Source organism: Chiloscyllium punctatum, chromosome 21 (assembly GCF_047496795.1).
Source record: "Chiloscyllium punctatum isolate Juve2018m chromosome 21, sChiPun1.3, whole genome shotgun sequence".
Classification (NCBI taxonomy): domain Eukaryota; kingdom Metazoa; phylum Chordata; class Chondrichthyes; order Orectolobiformes; family Hemiscylliidae; genus Chiloscyllium; species Chiloscyllium punctatum.
In genome coordinates this window covers 5,153,154-5,175,772 of record NC_092759.1, presented here as the reverse complement: position 1 = coordinate 5,175,772, position 22,619 = coordinate 5,153,154, and the positions used below count along the sequence as shown (strand labels likewise).

Here is a 22,619-nt window from a genome sequence, read left to right as displayed (position 1 = left end):
GTGATGAGGCTGTCACCTTAAAAAGGTTATTTTGCCCTGGGTTATTTTTTCGAAGAGCAATTGTAAAGGCTGAACTAGCTGCTGAAGAAGTCTTAAGTAAATAACATAGGAGGCCTGTCAGTTTTTTTAAAAAAGTTTAAACAATAGAAACAGCTTAAATGGGTGTGGACAGCTCTCACAGAACAGGCTTTCTTGTTTTTTGTTTTAGCTGTAACAGACAGATGTTCTGGATGTAGGTTTGCTCGCTGAGCTGGAAGGTTCATTTCCAGAAGTTTCGTCACCCTACTAGGTAACATCTTCAGTGGGCCTCAGGCGAAGCACTGCTGATAGTTCCTGCTTTCTATTGAAATGTCTGGAAAGGAACTTTCCATCTCAGCGAGCAAACCCATATCCAGAACCTCAACCTGAGCTTCAAATCTTCTCAAAACTCGCTCAGTCAGAAGCTGCTTGGGATCCCAGAAGTGTTGGGACCTTCACTAGCTGCTACTTTGTCTGGAATCCTGCTTGATGTTGTTTCCTCCTGAATTGGAGAACTGCATGCAAGAATCTATATCTGACTTTGCCTTTTTGCCAAGGGGTGTGTTTATGGGATGTGTTGGAGCAGTTAATTAATAAAAGGTGCTCTGTCTATTATTCAGTTAAGTCTTCCAGAAGTTAGGTTGTTCTAAGTTCATCTATCTTTTGTTTGCATTTTAACTACAGCATTTAAATAAATGGTGTTTTGCTTAACATTGAGTAGTTTGACCAGTCGCAATATATCTGCAACACACAATTCACATCTACCTTGGCCACCTTCTTAAAATATATTGAAGGGCTGGTCCATAACAGCTGTACTTTGTTCACGATCAGAGTCGAGAGTGTGGTGCTGGAAAAGCACAGCAGGTCAGGCAGCATCCCAGGAGCAGGAGAATCAACGTTTTGGGCTAGAGCCCTTCATCAGGAATTATGCCCGAAACGTTGATTCTCCTGCTCCTGGGATGCTGCCTGACCTGCTGTGCTTTTCCAGCACCACACTCTCGACTCTGATCTCCAGCATCTGCAGTCCTCACTTTCTCCTAGAACATAGAACATAGAACAATACAGCACAGAACAGGCCCTTCGGCCCACGATGTTGTGCCGAACTTCTATCCTAGATTAAGCACCCATCCATGTACCTATCCAAATGCCGCTTAAAGGTCGCCAATGAATCTGACTCTACCACTCCCACGGGCAGCGCATTCCATGCCCCCACCACTCTCTGGGTGAAGAACCCACCCCTGACATCTCCCCTATACCTTCCACCCTTCACCTTAAATTTATGTCCCCTTGTAACACTCTGTTGTACCCGGGGAAAAAGTTTCTGACTGTCTACTCTATCTATTCCTCTGATCATCTTATAAACCTCTATCAAGTCACCCCTCATCCTTCGCCGTTCCAACGAGAAAAGGCCGAGAACTCTCAACCTATCCTCGTACGACCTACTCTCCATTCCAGGCAACATCCTGGTAAATCTTCTCTGCACCCTCTCCAAAGCTTCCACATCTTTCCTAAAGTGAGGCGACCAGAACTGCACACAGTACTCCAAATGTGGCCTAACCAAAGTCCTGTACAGCTGCAACATCACCTCACGACTCTTGAATTCAATCCCTCTGCTAATGAACGATAATACTCCATAGGCCTTCTTACAAACTCTATCCACCTGAGTGGCAACCTTCAAAGATCTATGTACATAGACCCCAAGATCCCTCTGTTCCTCCACCTGACCAAGAACCCTACCATTAACCCTGTATTCCGCATTCTTATTTGTTCTTCCAAAATGGACAACTTCACACTTGGCAGGGTTGAACTCCATCTGCCACTCCTCAGCCCAGCTCTGCATCATATCTAAGTCCCTCTGCAGCCGACAACAGCCCTCCTCACTGTCCACAACTCCACCTATCTTTGTATCATCTGCAAATTTACTGACCCACCCTTCGACTCCCTCATCTAAGTCATTAATAAAAATTACAAACAGCAGAGGACCCAGAACTGATCCCTGCGGAACTCCACTTGTAACTGGACTCCATGCTGAATATTTACCATCTACTACCACTCTCTGACTTCGACCGGTTAGCCAGTTTTCTATCCAATTGGCCAAATTTCCCTCTATCCCATGCCTCCTGACTTTCCGCATAAGCCTACCATGGGGAACCTTATCAAATGCCTTACTAAAATCCATGTACACTACATCCACTGCTCTACCCTCATCCACATGCTTGGTCACCTCCTCGAAGAATTCAATAAGACTTGTAAGGCAAGACCTACCCTTCACAAATCCGTGCTGGCTGTCCCTAATCAAGCAGTGCCGTTCCAGATACTCGTAAATCCTATCCCTCAGTACCCTTTCCATTACATTACTTTGCCTACCACAGAAGTAAGACTAACTGGCCTGTAATTCCCGGGGTTATCCCTATTCCCTTTTTTGAACAGGGGCACAACATTCGCTACTCTCCAGTCCCCTGGTACCACCCCCGTTGCCAGTGAAGACGAGAAGATCATTGCCAACGGTACTGCAATTTCCTCTCTTGCTTCCCACATAATCCTAGGATATATCCCGTCAGGCCCGGGGGACTTGTCTATCCTCAAGTTGTTCAAAATGTCCAACACATCTTCCTTCCTAACAGATATCTCTTCTAGCTTATCAGTCCGTTTCACACTCTCCTCTTCAACAATACAGTCCCTCTCGTTCGTAAATACTGAAGAGAAGTACTGTATAATACTCCTATATAATAATTATAATACTCCTGTATTATAATGATCCAGCCACCTTCATTCTATATCCCATGTCACACGTAACTCCAGCCCTCTTTGGTTTTGGCATTTTCTCTTGGCCTCTACGTTTATGGGGGAGAGAGTTTGGGATTCCCACACTCCTTTAGGTGAAGGAATGACTCTCTCCCCATCCAAACAGCCTGACCCTAAGACCCGACCTTGTTCTCGGCTCATCCGTCCAACCAGAGATATTTTCTCTCTACGCATCCCATGTAATCCTTTAACCACCTTAACCGGCTTCTCTTGAGACAAGTCCTCACCGCTCAGCCCCGCGCCAGAGCAGGTGGAACCTCCCATTTATCTCTTACCACAGAGGCCGCACAGCTCTCCTTCATAGGAAGAGGGGACGGTGACGTCAACATGATGGTTCCCGTCGTAGCGCACCCTCAGGCCGAAGTCCGTCTCCAGGGAGACGTAGCGGCCGCTGATGCGGATCTCCAGCTTGTCATCAAAGAGGATGGGCGTGTTGACCATCCGTCCGTTTAGCTGCAAGAGAGAGGAGGGGAGACGCCGTCAGGAAGGTGATCAGAGGGCCCACTTCCTCATCCCCTGGGCACATGTTAGAGAGGGAGAAACTGTTCCCAGCGGTAGAGAGTCGGAAAACCAGAGCGACACAGACTCTGAGGGGATTGGCAAATAGAAACAATGGCGACGTGAGGAAGAGGTTTTGGTTCCAGTGAGTGGTTCGCCTCCAGAGTGAGGCAGAGGCAGGTTTCCAAGTGGGTCATTATCTGATGAGTAACTTCTGAAACCCAAATGGATGAGATGTGTTGCTCTACAAGGAGTGCACGTGCACACATGATGGGCTGAATGGTCTCCTTCTGTGCTATAACTCTTCTAAGATCAGAAGAGTTAGAATCATAGAACCCCTATAGTGTAGAGGCAGGCCATTCTGCCCATTGAGTCCACATCGACCTTCTGAAGAGCATCCCACCCAGATCCTCCCTTATCCCTGCATTTCCCATGACAAACCCACCAGACGTGCACATCCCTGGACATTAATGGAAATTTGGCACGGCCAATCCACCCTGACCTGCACATCTTTAGATTGTGGGAGGAAACCAGAGGAAACCCACGCAGACACGCGGAGAATGTGCAAACTCCACACAGACAGTCACCCGAGAGCAGAATCGAACCCAGGTCCCTGGCGGTGTGAGGCAGCAGTGCTGACCACTGAGCCACCGTGCCGAATTCTCTCCTGCGTGGCTGAACAATACTTAATTTCCAATCAATATCCCTTCAAAAAGAAGGACTGTCTGCTCATTACTGTGTGTGGGAACTTACTGTGTGCAAACTGAGGCCACACTTCCCACATTGTCTCTCGTAAAGTGTCGGACGACAGAGGTGAACTCACGTGTGTTGAGATTGGATCAGACTGGACAGCAACCAACAGCAGGGGACTGAGCAGAGTGACTTTGAACAAGCGGCAAGGGCCCCTGAGGTACTCACAATGACTTTTCGGTTCTTCATTATGGTCACTTTAAGACCGTGGACGTCAATGTGAACGGCCTTGAGATAGGAGACCCGCGTGTTCTTGCCTCGGTGCTCGTTGGTGGTCTCCACGTTGAAGTTGGGCAGGTCGGACGAGGCGTTGCAGAGCTTGGAGAAGGTGTAAGTGCAGTTCCCCATGAAGTTGTACGAGAGCTTGTCGAACGTCTTGTAGTGGGGGTCTCCTGAGGCGCTGCACGTTTCATGGCCTGTTGGAAAACAGCACAGACAAGGGTGAGGGGCAGGGGGGGGTTGGGGGTGGGGGGGGGGAGGTTTGGTAAGTCTTCTGTTACAGATGGCAATTGTAGTGAGTCAAAGGATGGGGTGGGTTTCCCTGTGGTTGGACAGTCACTTAATATGTAGGAGGTCTTTATGCCACTTCCTGTTGCATTGCACCCCACTTCCTGCTGAACTGCTCAGAGAGAATTGGAAGGAGGTTGAAATATCGTTATCTTCTAGCATTCCTGTCATGCATCTCCTGAATTGCTAACACCAGCGTGGGAGAGTTTCACAATTCATCCTGGAGCCTCCAGGGTGAGGTCTGGATGGTTGGCAATCCAACTTCCTGTGAATGTCATGCCCACTTCCTGTCACACAAGGTCGCCATGAGCAACGACACGGCAGAATACCCTGATAAAGATGCTTGAAGAGCACCCACCAAGGATCTGGGACTGCCAGCGTCAACAAGGGGCTCATCAGCTAAGTACCAGTCAGCCCCAGGCCTGAAACCTGAGGCGTGTGGCTTGTAAACTGGAATCAACAGACAAAGGGATGGTTGCTCTTCTGCTCTCGTCTAAGATTGATCCAAGGCGAGATGTTCTCCAATGATTGACAGTTCTACTGTCACTGGATTGGTAAATCCAGGTTAATACTCTGGGAACATGAGTTCAAATCTCACCCTGGTAGCAGGCTCCAATTATTAAGAGTTAACTTGGCGCCACATTTCAATCTAGAGTCTCGGTGATGGTGACCACTGCAACAATGTCAACAACCATCTGGTCCACTCACGCCCTTTCGGGAATGAAATCTGACATCCTTACCCGGTCTGGCCTACACGTGACTCCAGACCCAGGGCCACGGGCTGAGAAAGACACTTGGTTTAATGGTGATTCGCCGTGAGTAAGAGTTGCGATGCCTTCCAAGAACGAAAATAACGGCGCAGTAACTGTAGATTTGGGGTTCCTAAGAATGGGAGTTACCCTGGCAAATTGAGAACCTGAATGCAGCTTCTTTCAGAAGAAGAATGTTTGTAAGTGTAAAGCTATTGGTCTGCACTCAGAACTCCAACAGCTCGATGGGTACCCTTGGGTGGAAATTCCCATCATTACCCAGCCTCAGGCCTTCACAGTCCTCCACACCAATGTGGTTGTGACTGGGCAATGAATCCCGGCCTACCAGTGAGGCTGATGTCCCCCAAAATGAACGTGGAAAGTCTTACCCTTTGAATGACAGCCATAAACTCCGCCCAGCAGCTTGCACACCTCCGAATGCGAGCAACCCGTATCCTGACAGATGACGTTCTTTGGACTGACGCAGGTACATTTCTTGCTGCAGCCTGGTAAGTACCAAGACTCGTCGATCTGCAAGTGGACAGAAGCTCCGACATTAGCTACAGAACTTACTAAAGTGCGGAAGGAGGCCATTTGGCCCATTGGGGTTATGGTGACCTCTATAAGAGCACTCGCAACGCAGCGTTGGTAGTTTTAAATCCGAGATAGACTTTTTTTTTGCGAAGTGTAACTATTAGGGATTCATAAAGAATGTAGAGTTAAGGCTATGATCTCATCCAATGGTGGAACAGGCTCAAGAATGGTCTACTTTTGTTCCTGTGTAGCCTCGGAAATAATATTTCAGTTTAATTTTGGGTTTTCTTTCAGTGTTTTTATTATTTTTATTACGGGGCCCCCTTCTAACAGCTGGCTGTTCGTGTGAGTGTATCCTACTGTTTTGCAAAAGTAATTCCTTTGCATAACATAAAGTTGTAATTAATTTTGGCTAACTTATGATGTCGCACTCTGTGGGGAGGGTGGGTTTCGAACCCAGATCTCTTGCTATAGACACTACCACCGCGCTACTAGATCACACTTTACCAACGGTCACCAAAGATCCTCAGACAGCACCTTCCAAACCCCCAACTACTTCCATCTAGAAGGACAAGGGCAGCAGATACATGGGATCACCACCTTCAAGCCCTCCTCCAAGCCACTCTTCATCCTGATTTGGAAATGCAGGTACACAATCCTTTATCCAAAATTCCAAAAAGCTCCGAAATCGGAGGCTTTTCTTGTGAAGTGGTTTTCTGCATAACAGGGTTGTTTGGCGTGCGAACAGGGGAAAAATGTGTTGCTGGAAAAGTGCAGCAGGTCAGGCAGCTTCCAAGGAGCAGGAGAATCGACGTTTCGGGCATCAGCCCTTGACCTGGTGCGCTTTTCCAGCAACACATTTTTCAGCTCTGATCTCCAGCATCTGCAGTCCTCACTTTCTCCCGGTGTGAACAGGTGACCCAACTCCACACCCACTCGACCCACAACACGCAGACGTAGCATCGGTTGTGTCTCAGCGCTGGTACTGGTCGCACGTGGGTCTGCTGTTTGGTCATTTTTTTTTGTTATTTCACTGTGAAAATGTCAGTTATTCCGAAATCTGAAGAAGTCCGAATTCCGAAGAACAACTGGCCTCAAGGATTTCGGGTGAAGGATTGTGTACCTGTATACTGCTGTTCCTTTTAGTGTCGCAGGGTCACAATCCTGGAACCCGCGCCTCCCCCCAGTGAATTGTGGGTCAACCCATAGCCAGCAGACTGCAGTGGTTCAAGAAGGCAACTCACGACCACCTTCTCAAGGGGCAACTAGGGACGGGCAATAAACGTTGGGCCCAGCCAATGGATAAATAAAAACGTGACCCCCGAAATGTCGATTCTCCTGCTCCTCGGATGCTGCCTGACCTGCTGTGCTTTTCCAGCACCGCTCTAACCTTGACCCTTTCAGGCCCTTGACCTCACTTTGATTTGTGCTCTGCCCACCTACTGTGTGTGGTTTTGTGCCAAAGCTGGACTTGTGCCCAAGTCTGACTAGTGAGTGGAGCAGGCTATTCTACCAGGGTGGTCACCAAAGCTGGATCTGTCATTGTTGACAGTGGAGGTGGGTGAGATATTGGTTATAAGCAGAGATTACTTACCAGGTGATAATTGCCTTCATCGTCCGAGCATCCACAGTCAGAGCGGGGGACACACTTACTGTCACTGAGAACATACCCAGGGTCACAGTTACATCCTTCAATGCATTTATTTGAACAGTCAGAGCTGTTGAGTTGGCTACATGTCTCTGGGCACATGCTGGCACATATGTTGTAGTGGGAGTTTGACGGGCAGGGTGGAGCTGCAGAGCAAAGTGGATATTGTTTAGCTTTTGTTTTACTAGATTGGGTTGGGATGTCTGGTCGGCATGGACGGGTTGGACCGAAGGGTCTGTTTCCATGCTGTACATCTCTATGACTCTAATAAGAGACACATAGGTGATGGCATGCAAGAACTCACACTGCCCAGATCACACAGAACAGAGCTGTTATCGTCTTCTCCTCAGGTATTAAAATAGTCTTGTCTGGATTCTGAGGTCTAGTTACAGGAGAGATCCCATAACATTCAACCTGTCAGAGGAACATTTTATCCCATCATTGAGGGGGGGGGGGGGAGGGGGGGGGGGTATTGAGCCACTTATTACCATCTTCAAAACTGCCAGCAACAGGGTTTTTAACCAAGGTTTACAGGGACGAAGTGTGGCGTGGTTGAAATGCAAAGATAACAGTCACTGAGTCATACAGCATGGAAACAGACCCTCTGCTCCAACTCGTCTGTGCCGATCAAATTCCCCAAACTAAACTCGTCTCCCATTTGCCTGCATTTGGCCCATAAACCCTTCCTATCCATGTACCTGGTCAAAGATCTTTTAAATGTTGTAACTGCACCAATATCTACCACTTCCTCTGGCAGCTCATTCCATACACGTACCATGAAGACGCTGCCCCTCAGGTCCCTTTTATATGTTTCGCCTCTCGCCTTCAATATATGTGCCCTAGTTCTGAACTCCCCCCATCCTAGGGAAAAGATCCTTGTCATTCACCTTATCTATGTCCCCCATGATTTTATAAACCTCTATAAGGTCACCCCTCAACATCCTATGCTGCAGTTAAAAAGAAAAGATGCCAGTCCATCCAGCCTCCTCCTTATAACAGTGGTACAGATGAACAGCACAGAAACAAACCCTTTGGTGCAATTCATCCAAGCCAACCAGACATCCTAAGTTAATCTAGTCGCATATGTCAGTACTTTGGCCCATATCCCTCCAAACCCTTCCTATTCATATACCCAGGAGAAAGTGAGGACTGCAGATGCTGGAGATCAGAGCTGAAAAATGTGTTGCTGGAAAAGCGCAGCAGGTCAGGCAGCATCAAAGGAGAAGGAGAATCGATGTTTCGGAAACGTCGATTCTCCTGCTCCTTGGATGATTAGATTAGATTAGATTACTTACAGTGTGGAAACAGGCCCTTCGGCCCAACAAGTCCACACCGCCCCACCAAAGCGCAACCCACCCATACCCATTCCCCTACATCTACCCCTTACCTAACACTAGGGGCAATTTAGCATGGCCAATTCACCTGACCTGCACATCTTTGGACTGTGGGAGGAAACCGGAGCACCCAGAGGAAACCCACGCAGACACGGGGAGAATGTGCAAACTCCACACAGTCAGTCGCCTGAGGCGGGAATTGAACCCAGGTCTCTGGCGCTGTGAGGCAGCAGTGCTAACCACTGTGCCACCGTGCTGCCTGACCTGCTGCACTTTTCCATCAACACATTTTTCAGCTATTCATATACCCATCCAGGTGCCTTTGAAATGCTGTAATTGTACCAGCCTGCACCACTTTCTCTGGCAGCTCATTCCATACACGTACCGCCCTCTGTGTGAAAAGATTGCCCCTTTAGATCCCTTTTAAATCTTTCCCCCTCTCACCTATAACCTACGCCCTCTCGTTGTGGACTCCCCGACCCTGGGGCAAAGTCTTTGGCCTATTCACCCCCTCTCCCCCTAACTCAAACACTCCAACCCCAGCCGACATCCTGGTAAATTTTTTTTGGAACCCTTTCAAGTTTCACAGCATTTCGGAATCTTTCACAAGACCCCGTTTCGGATTCTGGAGATAGGGAAAGTGTGGGACTTTTTCAAAAATCCTTCATCCCCACCCTTGCACCCGCCCCCCCCCCCCCCACCCCGCCACCGGAAGACCCAGAGTAAGGACATGGGGGAAGGAGCTCCAGTCCTTTTCAGATGTTTCAGCTCACAGTAACTAGGAAGGTGCACAAGTTGTGTTCTGTGGCTCCCTTGCAGTCACGTCAGGGGGATCAGCCAATATCCAACCCCCACCCCAAATGGAAAGACATCACTGCGTAACCTTTCGATGTAGCGCCCACAAGGAGCACTCCTCTCCGCACGGCCAGGAACAAAAATGACTGCTGACTTACTGCAAAAGTCTGGAGTCCTCCAGTTATGCACTTTGGCTCCGGCAGATAGACAGATATCAGTATAGGCCTGAAGCTGGTCACACAGAGGCGGTTGGAAACCCTGGAACTGACACATGTCATACACGCAGTTGTTGAAGTAAGGCATGGGGTCCACAATCTTAACACAGTCCCTGTTAAGTAAGACAGAGGTTACTCTTTAACACGGGGCTGTAGGTCGTGATACCTTTGGTCAATATGGAGGTGGTAGATCAGCGCCCCGAATTATAGGGCTCCATTCACAGTCAACACAGATTCAGGGAGAGTACCAAACCAATTAGTGAGAGGGCTCTGTGTTGATGAACGGCCAAGAGCAGAAACCAACCATAAACAGCTGACTGTAATTCCAGCATGTCCGAATGTCATGCTGATGCGTCATATTGATGTGTTTTCCACTCAGTCATGAGATAGAGGTGTCAGTGGCAAGGCCAATATGTATCACCTATTCCTGAGTGTGCTTCAGGCTAATTCAGAGGGGAGTCAAGACCAAAGAACAATACTGTGGAGTTTGTTACATGTAACATTCACTGTGGCCTCTACCACGAGTGGCTCAGTGGCTAACACTGCTGCCTCCCAGCATCAGTGACTTGGGTTCGATTCCCAGCCTCGGGTGACTGTCTGTGTGGAGTTTGCACATTCTCCTCGTGTCTGTGTATGTTTTTCTCCCAATGCTTCGATTTCCTCCCATGCTCCAAAGATGAGTAGATTGGCTGTAGTATATGGTCCCATAGTGTCCAGGGATGTGCAGGTTAGGGTGGATTGGCCATGCTAAATTACCCATAGTGTCCAGGGATGTACAGGTTAGATGGATTGGCCGCGCTAAATTACCCATAGTGTCCAGGGATGTACAGGTTAGATGGATTGGCCATGCTAAATTACCCCATAGTGTCCAGGGATGTGTAGGTTAGATGGATTGGCCATGCTAAATTACCCCATACTATCCAGGGATGTACAGGTTAGATGGATTGGCCGTACTAAATTGTCCCATAGTGTCCAGGGATGTGAAGGTTAGGGTGGATTGGCCATGGGAAATTCAGGGATAGAGTAGGTCTGAGTGGGATGCTGTTCGGAGGGGTGGTGTGGACTCAGTGGGCTGAATGGCCTGTTTTCTTACTGTAGGAATCCTGTGCACAGATTGTGGAAGTTCATCCAGGAAGGGAAAAGGAGTATTAGGGCATTATTGGTCACATCGTGGTCATAACAGATAAGGACACAAGGTGTTTGCTAAATCTCATTTGCACAGCCGTAGTTCGAAACAAGGGTCACTCGACCCAGAACATTAACTCTGCTTTCTCTCCATAGATGTTGCCGGACCTGCTGAGTTTTCCCAGCTATTTCTTTCTTTGTTTCTCCAAAAAGGAGAGGGAGCCAGCTGAATTTTTATTTAAAAAACAAGCAATGATAGGTTTTCATTCACTTGCTTTCAATGTAAATTTAATTAATTCAATTTCTCTTCCAGCAGCTCCCATTAACTGGGTACTCCGGACTATTAGTCTAGTGTCATTATCACGATTTCCTCTGACTTTAAGGTTGAGCGTCATTTTGTTTTCCCTTGGTTCACTTCAGTGTGGGTGTAGGCCCTTCGGCCCAACAAATCCACTCTGAAGAGTAACCCGCCCAGACCTATTCCCCTCCATTTAACCCCTGACAAATGCAACCGACCTACACATCCCTGAACACTTCAGCATAGCCAATTCACCCTAACCTGCACATCTTTGGACTGTGGGAGGAAACCAGAGCACCCAGAGGACAACCATGTCGACAATCGCCCGAGGGTGGACTCGAACCGGGGTCTCTGGCGCTGTGAGGCAGCAGTGCTAACCACTGAGCCACTGGCTTGCCTTGGAACTGCTTGAAGTTTTGACGTCTCACCCAGACAGCGACCAAATACAACGTGAAGATTGATTCCAATAAATACTGAGGGACAGATCAATGATATTCTGTTCCAATCCTGAAAATGTGTGCACGCTCGGGCAGGAGATTTCACACACTTGGCCTTTCTCTCCTTACCGTCCCACGGCCCCGAAACTCTTCGCAAAGGTTCAAGATGGTGGCTTGCCATCTTCTCAAGGTCCACGAGGAAGGGGGGGGGGGGGGGGGGGAAATAAACACTAGCAAGGTCCACATCACGTAAAAGAATGATCAAGAACATATTTCAGACTTAAGTTAAAAATCACACAACGCCAGGTTATAGTCCAACAGGTTTAATTGGAAGCACTAGCTTTCGGAGCGACGCTCCTACATCAGGTGGTTGTCACTCCAAAAGCTAGTGCTTCTAATTAAACCTGTTGGACTATAACCTGGTGTTGTGTGATTTTTAACTTTGTACACCCCAGTCCAACACCGGCATCTCCGAATCATATTTCAGACTGTCATCCCTACTCCCATTTTGATTTAGAACTTCTGGCTGCAGATGGTCGCAAATGCTTCAGTTTTGCCTTTCACACTCGGCTCCCCCAGTGTTGATGGGAATATTTGTGGAGCCTTCTCCTCCTCCAGGTTTATGCTTTTGCTTTGCTTCTGGACATCTGGACCAGCTCAAGTGACCTCTTTTGTTTCTTTACTCACATCGCTTTAGGCCTTAGGCTGAACTGCAATAACAGATTCACGTGAGCTGTTTCTGTCTTCCACCCTATCATGACATATCATAGAACATAGAAAAGTACAGCACAGAACAATGTTGTGCCGAGGTTTAATCCTAATGTAAAATATAGTAACTTAACCTACACACCCCTCAACTCACTGCTCTCCATGTGCATGTCCAGCAGTCACTGAAATGTCCCTAATGACTCTGCTTCCACCCCCACCGCTGGCAACACATTCCATGCATTCACAACTCTCTGCATAAAGAACCTACCTCTGACGTCTCCTTTATACCTTCCTCCTAATATCTTAAAACAATGGCTTCTCATACCAGTTAATCTTGCCTTGGAGAAAAGTCTCTGACTATTGACTCTATCTACTCCTCTCGTTATTTTGTACACCTCGATCAGGTCTCCTCTCTTCCTCCTTCTCTCCAGAGAGAAAAGTCCGAACTTATTCAACCTTTCTTCATAAGGCAAGCCCTCCAGTCCAGGCAGCATCCTGGTAAACCTTCTTTGCACCCTCTCCAAAGCCTCTGTATCTTTCCTATAATAGGGCGACCAGAACTGGACACAATATTCCAAGTGTGGTCTCACCAGGGTTTTGTAGAGGTGCAGCAAAACCTCATGGCTCTTAAACTCGATCCCCCTGCTAATGAAAGACAAAACACCATATGCTTTCTTAACAACCCTATTGTTGGGCGACAACATTGAGGGATCTATGTACTTGCACACCTAGATCCCTCTGCACTGCCAAGAATCCTGTCTTTAATCCGAAATTCAGCTTTAGAGATCGACCTTCCAAAATGCATCACTTCACACTTATCCAGGTTGAACTCCATCTGCTATTTCTCAGCCCGGCTCTGCATCCTGTCTATGTTGTGCTGCAGCCTGCAGTAGCCCTCTATACTATCGACGACACCCCCAACCTTTGTGTCGTCTGCAAATTTACTAACTCACCCCTCAACCTCCTCATCCAAGTCATTTATAAAAACTACAAACAGCAGAGGCCCAAGAACAGAGCCCTGCGGGACCCCACTCAACACTGTCCTCCAGGCAGAATAATTTCCATCTACAACCACTCTCTGCCTTCTATCAGCCAGCCAATTCTGAATCCAGATAGCCAAATCTCCCTGTATCCCATACTTCCTGACTTTATGAATGAGCCTACCATGGGGAACGCTGAAGTCCATATACACCACATCCACTGCCTGACCATCGTCGACCTGTCTTGACACCTCCTCAAAGACCTCGATAAGATTAGTGAGGCATGACCTGCCCCTCCCAAAGCCATGCTGACTGTCTTTAATCACACTATGCTTTGCCAAATGGTCATCAATCCTACCCCTCAGAATTCTTTCCAAAACATTGTATCCTTGCTCTCTCCTTCGCGCCTTCCCTTGACCCAGTTCTGAAGACGATTCACCAACCTAGCTTGTTAATTTTGTTCCTCTCCTTCACTTCTCCGCCATTCTCCGCTTGTATTTCCGATTTCCACTCCCTGTAATAATCCACTACTGCGACCTACTTCTCTCACCTGAACGGTCCTGTCGCATCAATGATGAGTCCGCACTGGTCATCGCTGATCACCTTGTCAAGGATTTCTTTCTCGCATGGACTTGGGACAATAGTCTTACACCTGGAACACAGAAACATGGCTCAATGGGTCTTTGCCAGAAATAACAATGAGATCCCTTCAAAAATATTGGCCATGGTTGATGTGGGGGGGATATGCATCAGTGGGGACATGCAGTCAGCATGGATCCCAGTGGAAAGGTCTTAGATTGGTTCAGAACTGTACCTCGAGCCATTTGGATGACAAATGGACGCCATCTTGAAACCATTTCCGTCTCCTGCAAATAGCGTCGACACAGGAGTTGAGGACAAAAGGAGAGCTGGTTTACAAGTTCCTGATTTCTATCACTGCACCATTGGTGGCCATTCCTTCTGGTCTAGAATTCCCTGCCCAAACCTCTCCAGAGGGAATTGTGCGAATGATGTATTGTGGACTGACTCGTCTTGTATAGTTCAAAATGGCGTTCCACCTCATTCATTTCAACATCGTGACAGATGTTTTCTTGTCTCTGGGCCACTTTGCTTAAAGATCTACATTTTCAACCAAACCCATCCTCTATGGCTTGTTATCACATGGTCTTCACTCATCGGACCATTGAGAGACTCTGAATAATCACGTCTCAGTCTTAGCGCAGGAGGTGAAGAGGTTGATGTAACGCAGCGCAGAAGCAGCACTTACCTCACATCCTCATCATCTTTCGTCTTCCAGCTCTCTCCAAATATGATGTCATTGACCGCCAAGGACCCATCTGGCATCCGGTAGTCATCAACAGAATCACCGTTGAAGTCACCACAGAATCCACACATCTGTTGCTGATAGTTGCTAGGAGAGAAAGAGACCCTTTAACAAATAGACCTGGGGCCTGTTGGGATCAAGAGCCCATCCCTAATTGCCCCTTGAGAAGGTGGTAATGATCTGAAACTGCTGCAGTCCCATGTGGTGTAGGGACCCCCCCCCCCCCTCACAGGGAGACAGTTCCAGGATTTTGACCCAATAACACTGGAGGAACAGCCAATATATTTCCAGTTTAGGAGTGACTAGGAGGGGAACTTGCAGATGCTGGTGTCTCTATGTGTCTACTGCCTTGACAGTGGAGGGGATAGGTGTTGCCATAGGAATTTGTAGATGGTACACACTGCTGCCCCTGAGCATCATTGGTGAAGGGAGTGAATGCAGGAAGAGTTGGATGGGGAGCCAGTCAAACGGGCTGCTTCACCCTGGATGGTATTGAGATGCCCTCATCCAGTCAAGTGAAGAGTATTCTTTCACGCTCTGGACTCAGAGATGATGAACATTTCTTTGAGGTCAAGAGTGAAGTGAAAGGTGGCACGCTTGAGCTCAAAAGCCATGGGACTCACCCCGGTACAGTTATCTTCACAAAATGGTTCCCGTCGTACTGTAGCTGCAGGCCAAAATCTGTCTGGAGAATGACGTATTGGCCGGACTGAGAGAGATGGACTCTGCCCACTTGCCTTGGCAGCCTCACCCTTGTTTGGCCCACCTGCAATTACAAGGATCAGACACGGAATCAATATTTTGTCTTTCTTGGATAGAGCTCAGAAAGCCTGACTGAAAGGCCTGCAGAAGATCACCTCGTCGCAGTGCTACCAAATCAGATGTACTTTATCAATCGTCCCTTGATTGGAAAGAATCCAGCCGTCGCTGAATATCAATCATCGTGCACGCATCAGGACAAATGCAAGCATGCCAAATAATCTTAAATGCTCATAACAGGTTTTTTTTCTCTTTTTTAAAACTTTAAAAAAATTTTTAATTTTTTTTTGTGGACACCGCGTGCTCCTTTGCTCCTTCTCCAAGGACACCCAGGCTCTAACGTAAATCTACTGTTTATTTTTTTTTCTTTTTCTTTCTTTTTTTTCTTTTTTTTTTCTTTTTCTAGTTGTGGGTGTGCGCAGGTGTGAGACACAGTGAAAGACACAAAGTGCACGAATCTTTATTCAATTGCCACCACCAGGAAGATAGGAAAAACGCCCGAGTGGCCAGTGACAAGCACTGCCCTTCACATCAAAGGGCAATGCTGTGTGATCAAAAACAGTGAAGGGGAGGGTAGGGACTAAATCAAAATAGAGTTGGACAGGGAAATGATACACTCCACTCCCTGCCATAACGGTTTATATATTTTTTTTTTCTTTTCTTCTTTTTTTTTCTTTTTTCTTTTTTTTTTCTTTTTTTTTGGGCCCGAACGTAAGCCCAGCATTTTTATTATTATTTTTTTTTCTTTTTCTTTTTTTTAAATTAAACCCCCACACTACCGCCTAAGTGTGGTAGTGCTTATTTTTTCCCCAGCACTCATGGTGTGTGTGTGTGCAGGTGCGAGACACAGTGAAAGACACAAAGTGCACGACTCTTTATTCAATTGCCACCACCAGGAAGATAGGAAAAACGCCCGAGTGGCCAGTGACAAGCACTGCCCTTCACATCAAAGGGCAATGCTGTGTGATCAAAAACAGTGAAGGGGAGGGTACGGACTAAATCAAAATAGAGTTGGACAGGGAAATGATACATTCCACTCCCTGCCATAACAGTTTATTTATATTTTTTTGTGTGAAATGTCCTGTTTATTTGTTTTGGAGGGGGAGCACTCCTGTTTATATTTTTTTTCATGTGATCTCCACACTCCTGTTTATTTTTTTTTCCCTTTTACAGTCCTACACTGATCCAATTCTCCACAAAATGGGGAAAACACCCGAGTGGTCAGTGACAAGCAATGGCCCTTCACATCAAATGAAGCTTAATCTCCTGTTTATATATTTTTTTTAAAGTGAAGGGGGCCTCGTGATTATATTTAAAAAAATTTTTTTTTAAACCCCCACACTACCACCTAACTGCGGTAATGCTTATTATTTTTATTCCCCATACCAGTTTATACTGCAGGGGTCAATGATGCTGATTGGTTGGCCAATCAACTGTGATTGACAAGACGTTGCCATAGAGAAAGCTTCTGGGTAATTCACAAGGCTTGGACAGATTTCACTGGCCATTTGAGTGTTGCTTTTCTTCCTGGTGCTGGAAACTGAATAAAGATTTGTGCACCTTGCATCTCTCACTGTGTCTCACACCTGCACGCACACAACACACCATGGGGGCTGGGGAAAAAAAAATAAGCATGACCGCAGTTAGGCGGTAGTGTGGGGGTAATAGAAGAAAAAATAAACAGGAGGGTCAGAGGTTCTGTTCACTCTGAGAGCTGGCTCTGAGGGAGCTGGATCAGCATCAAGGCCTCCCCACATGTAAATAAAGGGTGCTCCCCATGGACTGAATTCAATTATCATATTGAATGGTGGAGCAAGCTTGATGGGCTGAATGGCCTACTCTTGCTCCTGTGATTATCTGAAATTGCTTTGCTGGAGTGGTTATTATGGCAGTTGGGATTGTTCAGCAAGTGCGACCCAATCATGTAATCACGCCTAACAGTCGACATTTTGTGTTGGGTTTTGCAAATGTTTTGCAAGTTGTTTTGAACAGTGGGGTGAGCAGGCTGTTTGATTCAATCAGGCTGTCAGTGAGATGGATGGTCTATGTAACTGCCAGATAACCAAGGCTGAAATTGATACACAACAATAACTCAGTTGTGAAGGAGATAAACCTTCCAGATTAATGGGAACACTGTATTAATCAGAAACACTACTTGTAAAATACAACTGCTCTGTCACAGTGAGAAATGGCTTGTTTAAGGGATTGTGATTTATTGGTTGATATCTGTTCTGTCTCATGTTTGTCCTGAAGTGGGAGAGAGCCTGGTTTGTATCCGACAGGTATGGATTCTGTTTAGAGTTCTACCAAAATGATCATCGAATCCCGACAGTGTGGAAGCAGGCCATTCAGCCCATACCAACCCTCTGGAGGGCATCCCATCAATACTCAACCCCCTCACCCTATCCCTGTAACCCTGCATTTCCCATTGGCTAACCCACCTATCCTGCACATCCCTGGACACAATGGGCAATTTATCAGGACCAATCCACCGCAATCTGGGCATCTTTGGACTGTGGGAGGAAACCCACGCAGACACAAGGGGAGAATGTGCAAACTCCACACACATACACACCTCTATTTCATTGCCTAGACTCAGTTCCTGTATTGATCGGAACAAACCATGTGGATTTTCTGATTTCGGACCTCTGGTGAAAAGGTTCCTTTTGGGAAATGGATGGCGGGGTGGTGGTAGATAAATCAGGTTATGATACCTAGTCCCTAATCTGGGGAGAACAAAACCAATCAAATCTCTTCAACTGCGGAAACAGGCCTCTCATCCATTGAGTTCGCACTGATGGGCAGCCCATCTTATCCCCATAACCCTGCATTTCCCATCTGACCTGTAGACTATGGGGACAATGTAGCATGGCCAATCCATCCCAACCTGCACATCTTTGGACTGTGGGAACAGACAGGAGTACCTGGAGGAAACCCACACAGACAGTCGCCAGAGGGTGGAATTGAACCCAGGTCCCTGGCGCTGCAAGGCAGCAGTGCTAACCACTGAACCACCATGCTACTCAAGCTATCTAACGTCAACTCCGTAGCTGTGTATTGTGGGTAGAATTAGACCAGCAATGGCAGTTTTGACCGGATAGCTCTAGTTTAGGTGGACAGGGTAATATACTGGTGACATCCCTCGATTAACAGCCCAGGCTAATGCTCTGAATTCAAATTCCACTTTAGCAACATTAATTTCAATGAATAGAAAAGTTGGAATTAAATCCCTGTGAACAGTGTTGCCTCTGGATTCCTAGTTGGTAGTGAGTAATCTAATATTACTTTAAAAATAAATAGGCATGCCCTTCAGCCATATTTTCCCGTCTGGTCTCCTGTGCTGACTTTGTAGAAGGTGAGTGCTACCCCACTCCATAGCCTGGTTCTTTGGGAACTGGTCATTCTGACGACTCAAATTACACCAGGCTTGTTGGTGGTACGCTGGCTCGGTGGTTAGCACTGCTGCCTCACGATGCCAGGGTCCCGGGTTCGATTGCAGCCTCGGGTGACTGCCTGTGTGGAGGTTTGCACATTCTCCCTGCGTCTGTGTGGGTTTCCTTCAGGTGCTCCGGTTTCCTCCCACAGTCCAAAGATGTGCAGGTTAGGGTGGATTGGCCGTGCCACATTGTCCCCATAGCCTGCAGGTCAGGTGGGAAATGCAGGGTCATGGGGATAGGATGGGCTGCCTGTCAGTGTGGACTCAATGGGCTGAAAGGCCTGTTTCCACAGTGGAGAGATTTGGTTGGTGTTTGTTCTGGAGACTAGGAAGTGCAACCTGATTTAATTCCCCCTCCTCCCCCCCCATCCATCTCCTAAAGGGAACCATTTCAGCGGAGGTCTGAAATCAGAAAATCCATGTGGTTTGTTCCAATCAATACAGGAACTGAGTCTGGGCAATGATAGAGAGATGGGTAATGAGGGAGAGAAATCTGTAGAATTCTTTGCCCTAGACTGGGTCACATGGATAGTCAAGGGCAATTTAAACATATAGTTTTTGGTCTATAAAGGAATCAGAGGGGTGAGAGGAAGGTAGAACAGAGGCCACACTCAGTTTGGGAGTGATAGGGACAAGGGGAGAAACTGTTTTCTCCTCTCTTTGAATCTCGTTTGGCAGTGGGGGAAAATTGCTGTTGATGAGGATATGCATCTGAGCTGACATTTGAAGTACTTTAACTATCAGAGAAAGCGTTCGATCAGGGTGCATCACTGCTTGATATGGCATCTACTCTGCCCAGCACCGTGAGAAACCGCAGAGAGTTGTGAACACAGCCCAGTCCATCACATAAACCGTTCACTGACTCCACCTGTACATCCCCACTGCCTCAGGTAGGCAGCCGGCATCAGCAAAGACTCCTCCCACCCTGGCTATGATCTCTTCCATCAGGCAGAAGATACGAAAGCTTAAACACACGTACCAAGACCGGCTGCTTCCCCGCTGTTACTGGACTCCAGAATGAACCTCTCAAATTTGAAACTTAATACAGTCATCCAGCACAGAAGCAGACCCTTTGGTCCAACCAGTCCATAATCCCAAACTGAAACCCCACCCACCTGCCTGCTCCTAGCCCAGCCTGGGTAAGGATAGCAGTGTTCCCTCCCTGAATGACATTGAGGAAGCCATTGGTTTTAATTGCAATCTAACAGTTTCCATTGGAGCAGCAATGGCCGAGTGGGGTTAATGCTGGACTGATAATCCACAGACCCAGGTGATGTTCTGGGGACCAAAGTCCGAATCCTGGCCATTGTGGAAATTTGAATTAAGTGTTAGAAAAGAATTAAGACTCAATGCTCAAGAGAAGCCCATCTTGCTCACTAATGCCCTTTAAGGAAGGAGACTGCTGTCCTTATGGTCTGGCCTACACGTGACTCCAGACCCAAGACCCTTAACAATTAGGGATGGGCAATAAAATGCTGGCCTGACCAGCGATGCCCCCATCCCTATGAATAAATAAAGAGACAAAAAAAGTCATTCTGACTGACTGAACTCAGTGAAACTCTCAATCAGAGTGACTGGTGAAACTGTGGGGAGACTAACCAGGATTCGCCTGTTTTTCATCAGAGTAATGGTGATGTCATCAATAGTGATGTAAAGTTTCCTGAGGTAAGTGGCTCCAGGTAATCCCCTCTCCTCATTCTTGCCTTCGATGCTGAACCAGGGTCCTGGAAATCATTGAATAACATTAAAGGAGAGAAGCATATTGACTGTCAAATAAGCACTGACAAACTCTCTCTCTCTCTCTCACAGATACATGAATGCACACACACTCACACAAATGCTCACAGACACACACACACGTGCATACACACACTCACATAAACACACAGACACACAAATAGACACATGGCTACAGAGAAGGTGCACAGAGAGCGAGATCAACAGAGAAAGTTTATGAGAGACAACCTTTTCACACGCAGACATATAGGCACACAAACATGTATACTGACACAGACAAACTGTACAGGTAGACACACAGTAACATAAACACACTGACACACACGCATACAGACAGACACATGTACATCGAGATACACATACAATCACAAATGGACAAATACACAGACAGGAGGAGAAAGTGAGGACTGCAGATGCTGGAGATCAGAGCTGAAAATGTGTTGCTGGAAAAGCGCAGCAGGTCAGGCAGCATCCAAGGAGCAGGAGAATCGACGTTTCGGGCATAAGCCCTTCCTCAGGAATATACAGAGTGATAGATACACCTACACAGACATGCACAGATAGGAAGATACACACACGTGCATAAAGAGGTAGACATACAGATACAAACAGCACACTGGTAGAACCATACACACACGCATAGGGCAATCAATTATTCACACAAATACAGAAATATGCACATTAACATACTGAATGCAAGCACACACACACACACACGGAGTACATCTCACACACACGTGGCCAACAATGGGGTAGAGTTCCACAGACAGAGTCCTGGTGGGCTGGACATGTGAATGCTGTTTTTCTCTCTGCCAAACTGTTGTATTTCTCCAGCACATACTATGTTTATTTTTAAAAATAACAGAGTGATGCTTAGCATCTTTCATGGTCCCGAAGTCCACCAGATCTGCTGGTTTTTGCTGTTGAACAAGGGGGACGAACACTGGCTCAGCAGACCAGACAGAACTCCTAAACTCTTCTCCCCCTGCGGTCTCGCTTACTCCTGCCTGAGGGAATTAACATTTCATCCAAAGGCTTCTGACAATGCAGCACTAACTCAGTACAGCTACTGGGAATATTGATTTGGACTTAGAATTCAAGGAGTGAGACTTGGTTCAAGAGAGGATTATCACGATGACTACAGCTGCCATTCAGAGGCCCAATGGCTATGAAAAGAGAGATGTCTTAAGTCAAGCTTTTTTTTAACATCACTCGGCTTTAGCTCTCAGAGAGGTTGTGTATCAGGGTCATTATCTCTCGCTTATACATACCTGTCTTATTCTCGCAACTTCTGGCAAGAGTGTAGGTGCAGGTCCCCAGGAAGGTGAACTTCCTTTTGTCAAAGGTTATGTAGTGAGGATCTCCAGACACGATACAAACGCCATCTGACAGGGGAAACAGGTCAGAGGAAAATTAGTTGCTCAGTTGGAGTCATGGAGGTCTACAGCATGGAAACAGGCCCTTCGGCCCAACTCATCCATGCCGCCCAGTTTTCACAATTAAACTAGCCCCATGTGCCTGCATTTGGCCCATATCCCTCCAGACCTATCCTATCCATGTAGCTGTGAAAATGTTTCGTAAATGACAGCATGTACTCCCTTCTCTGGCAGCCTGTTTTAGACACTCACCGCCCTCTGTGTGAAAATCCTTTTGTATCTCTCCCCTCTCACCTTAAACCTATGCCCACTCATTGTAGATTCTCCTACAATGGAAAATGGCTATTTACTTTATCTATATCTCCCATGAGTTTTTTGACCTCTATAAGGTCACCCCCTCAGTCTCCTGTGCTCCAGGGAATAAAGCCTATCCAACCTCTCCTTATAACTCAAACCTTCCAGTCCAGGTAGCATTCTGGTAAATCTTTTCTGCACTCTTTCCAGTTTAATAATATTCTTTCTATAGTAGGGAGACCAGAACTGCACGCAGTACTCCAAATGTGGCCTCCCCAATGTCTTATACAGC

General features: G+C 47.0%; 1 protein-coding gene across 1 annotated transcript in view; it reads right to left on the bottom strand.

Annotated features, from left to right (window-relative positions):
- The window catches only part of LOC140492433 (zonadhesin-like), a 146,036-nt gene that overhangs the window by 66,122 nt on the left and 57,295 nt on the right, over positions 1 to 22,619 (bottom strand). The window contains exons 19-28 of the mRNA XM_072591324.1: positions 21,929 to 22,042; positions 20,520 to 20,644; positions 15,349 to 15,491; positions 14,669 to 14,812; positions 13,952 to 14,053; positions 9,797 to 9,966; positions 7,456 to 7,655; positions 5,717 to 5,858; positions 4,240 to 4,487; positions 3,099 to 3,276 (exon numbers count right to left, since the gene is read on the bottom strand). Of these exons, the coding sequence (XP_072447425.1) occupies positions 3,099 to 3,276; positions 4,240 to 4,487; positions 5,717 to 5,858; positions 7,456 to 7,655; positions 9,797 to 9,966; positions 13,952 to 14,053; positions 14,669 to 14,812; positions 15,349 to 15,491; positions 20,520 to 20,644; positions 21,929 to 22,042 (1,566 nt within the window). The remainder of the gene's footprint in view (positions 1 to 3,098; positions 3,277 to 4,239; positions 4,488 to 5,716; positions 5,859 to 7,455; positions 7,656 to 9,796; positions 9,967 to 13,951; positions 14,054 to 14,668; positions 14,813 to 15,348; positions 15,492 to 20,519; positions 20,645 to 21,928; positions 22,043 to 22,619) is intronic.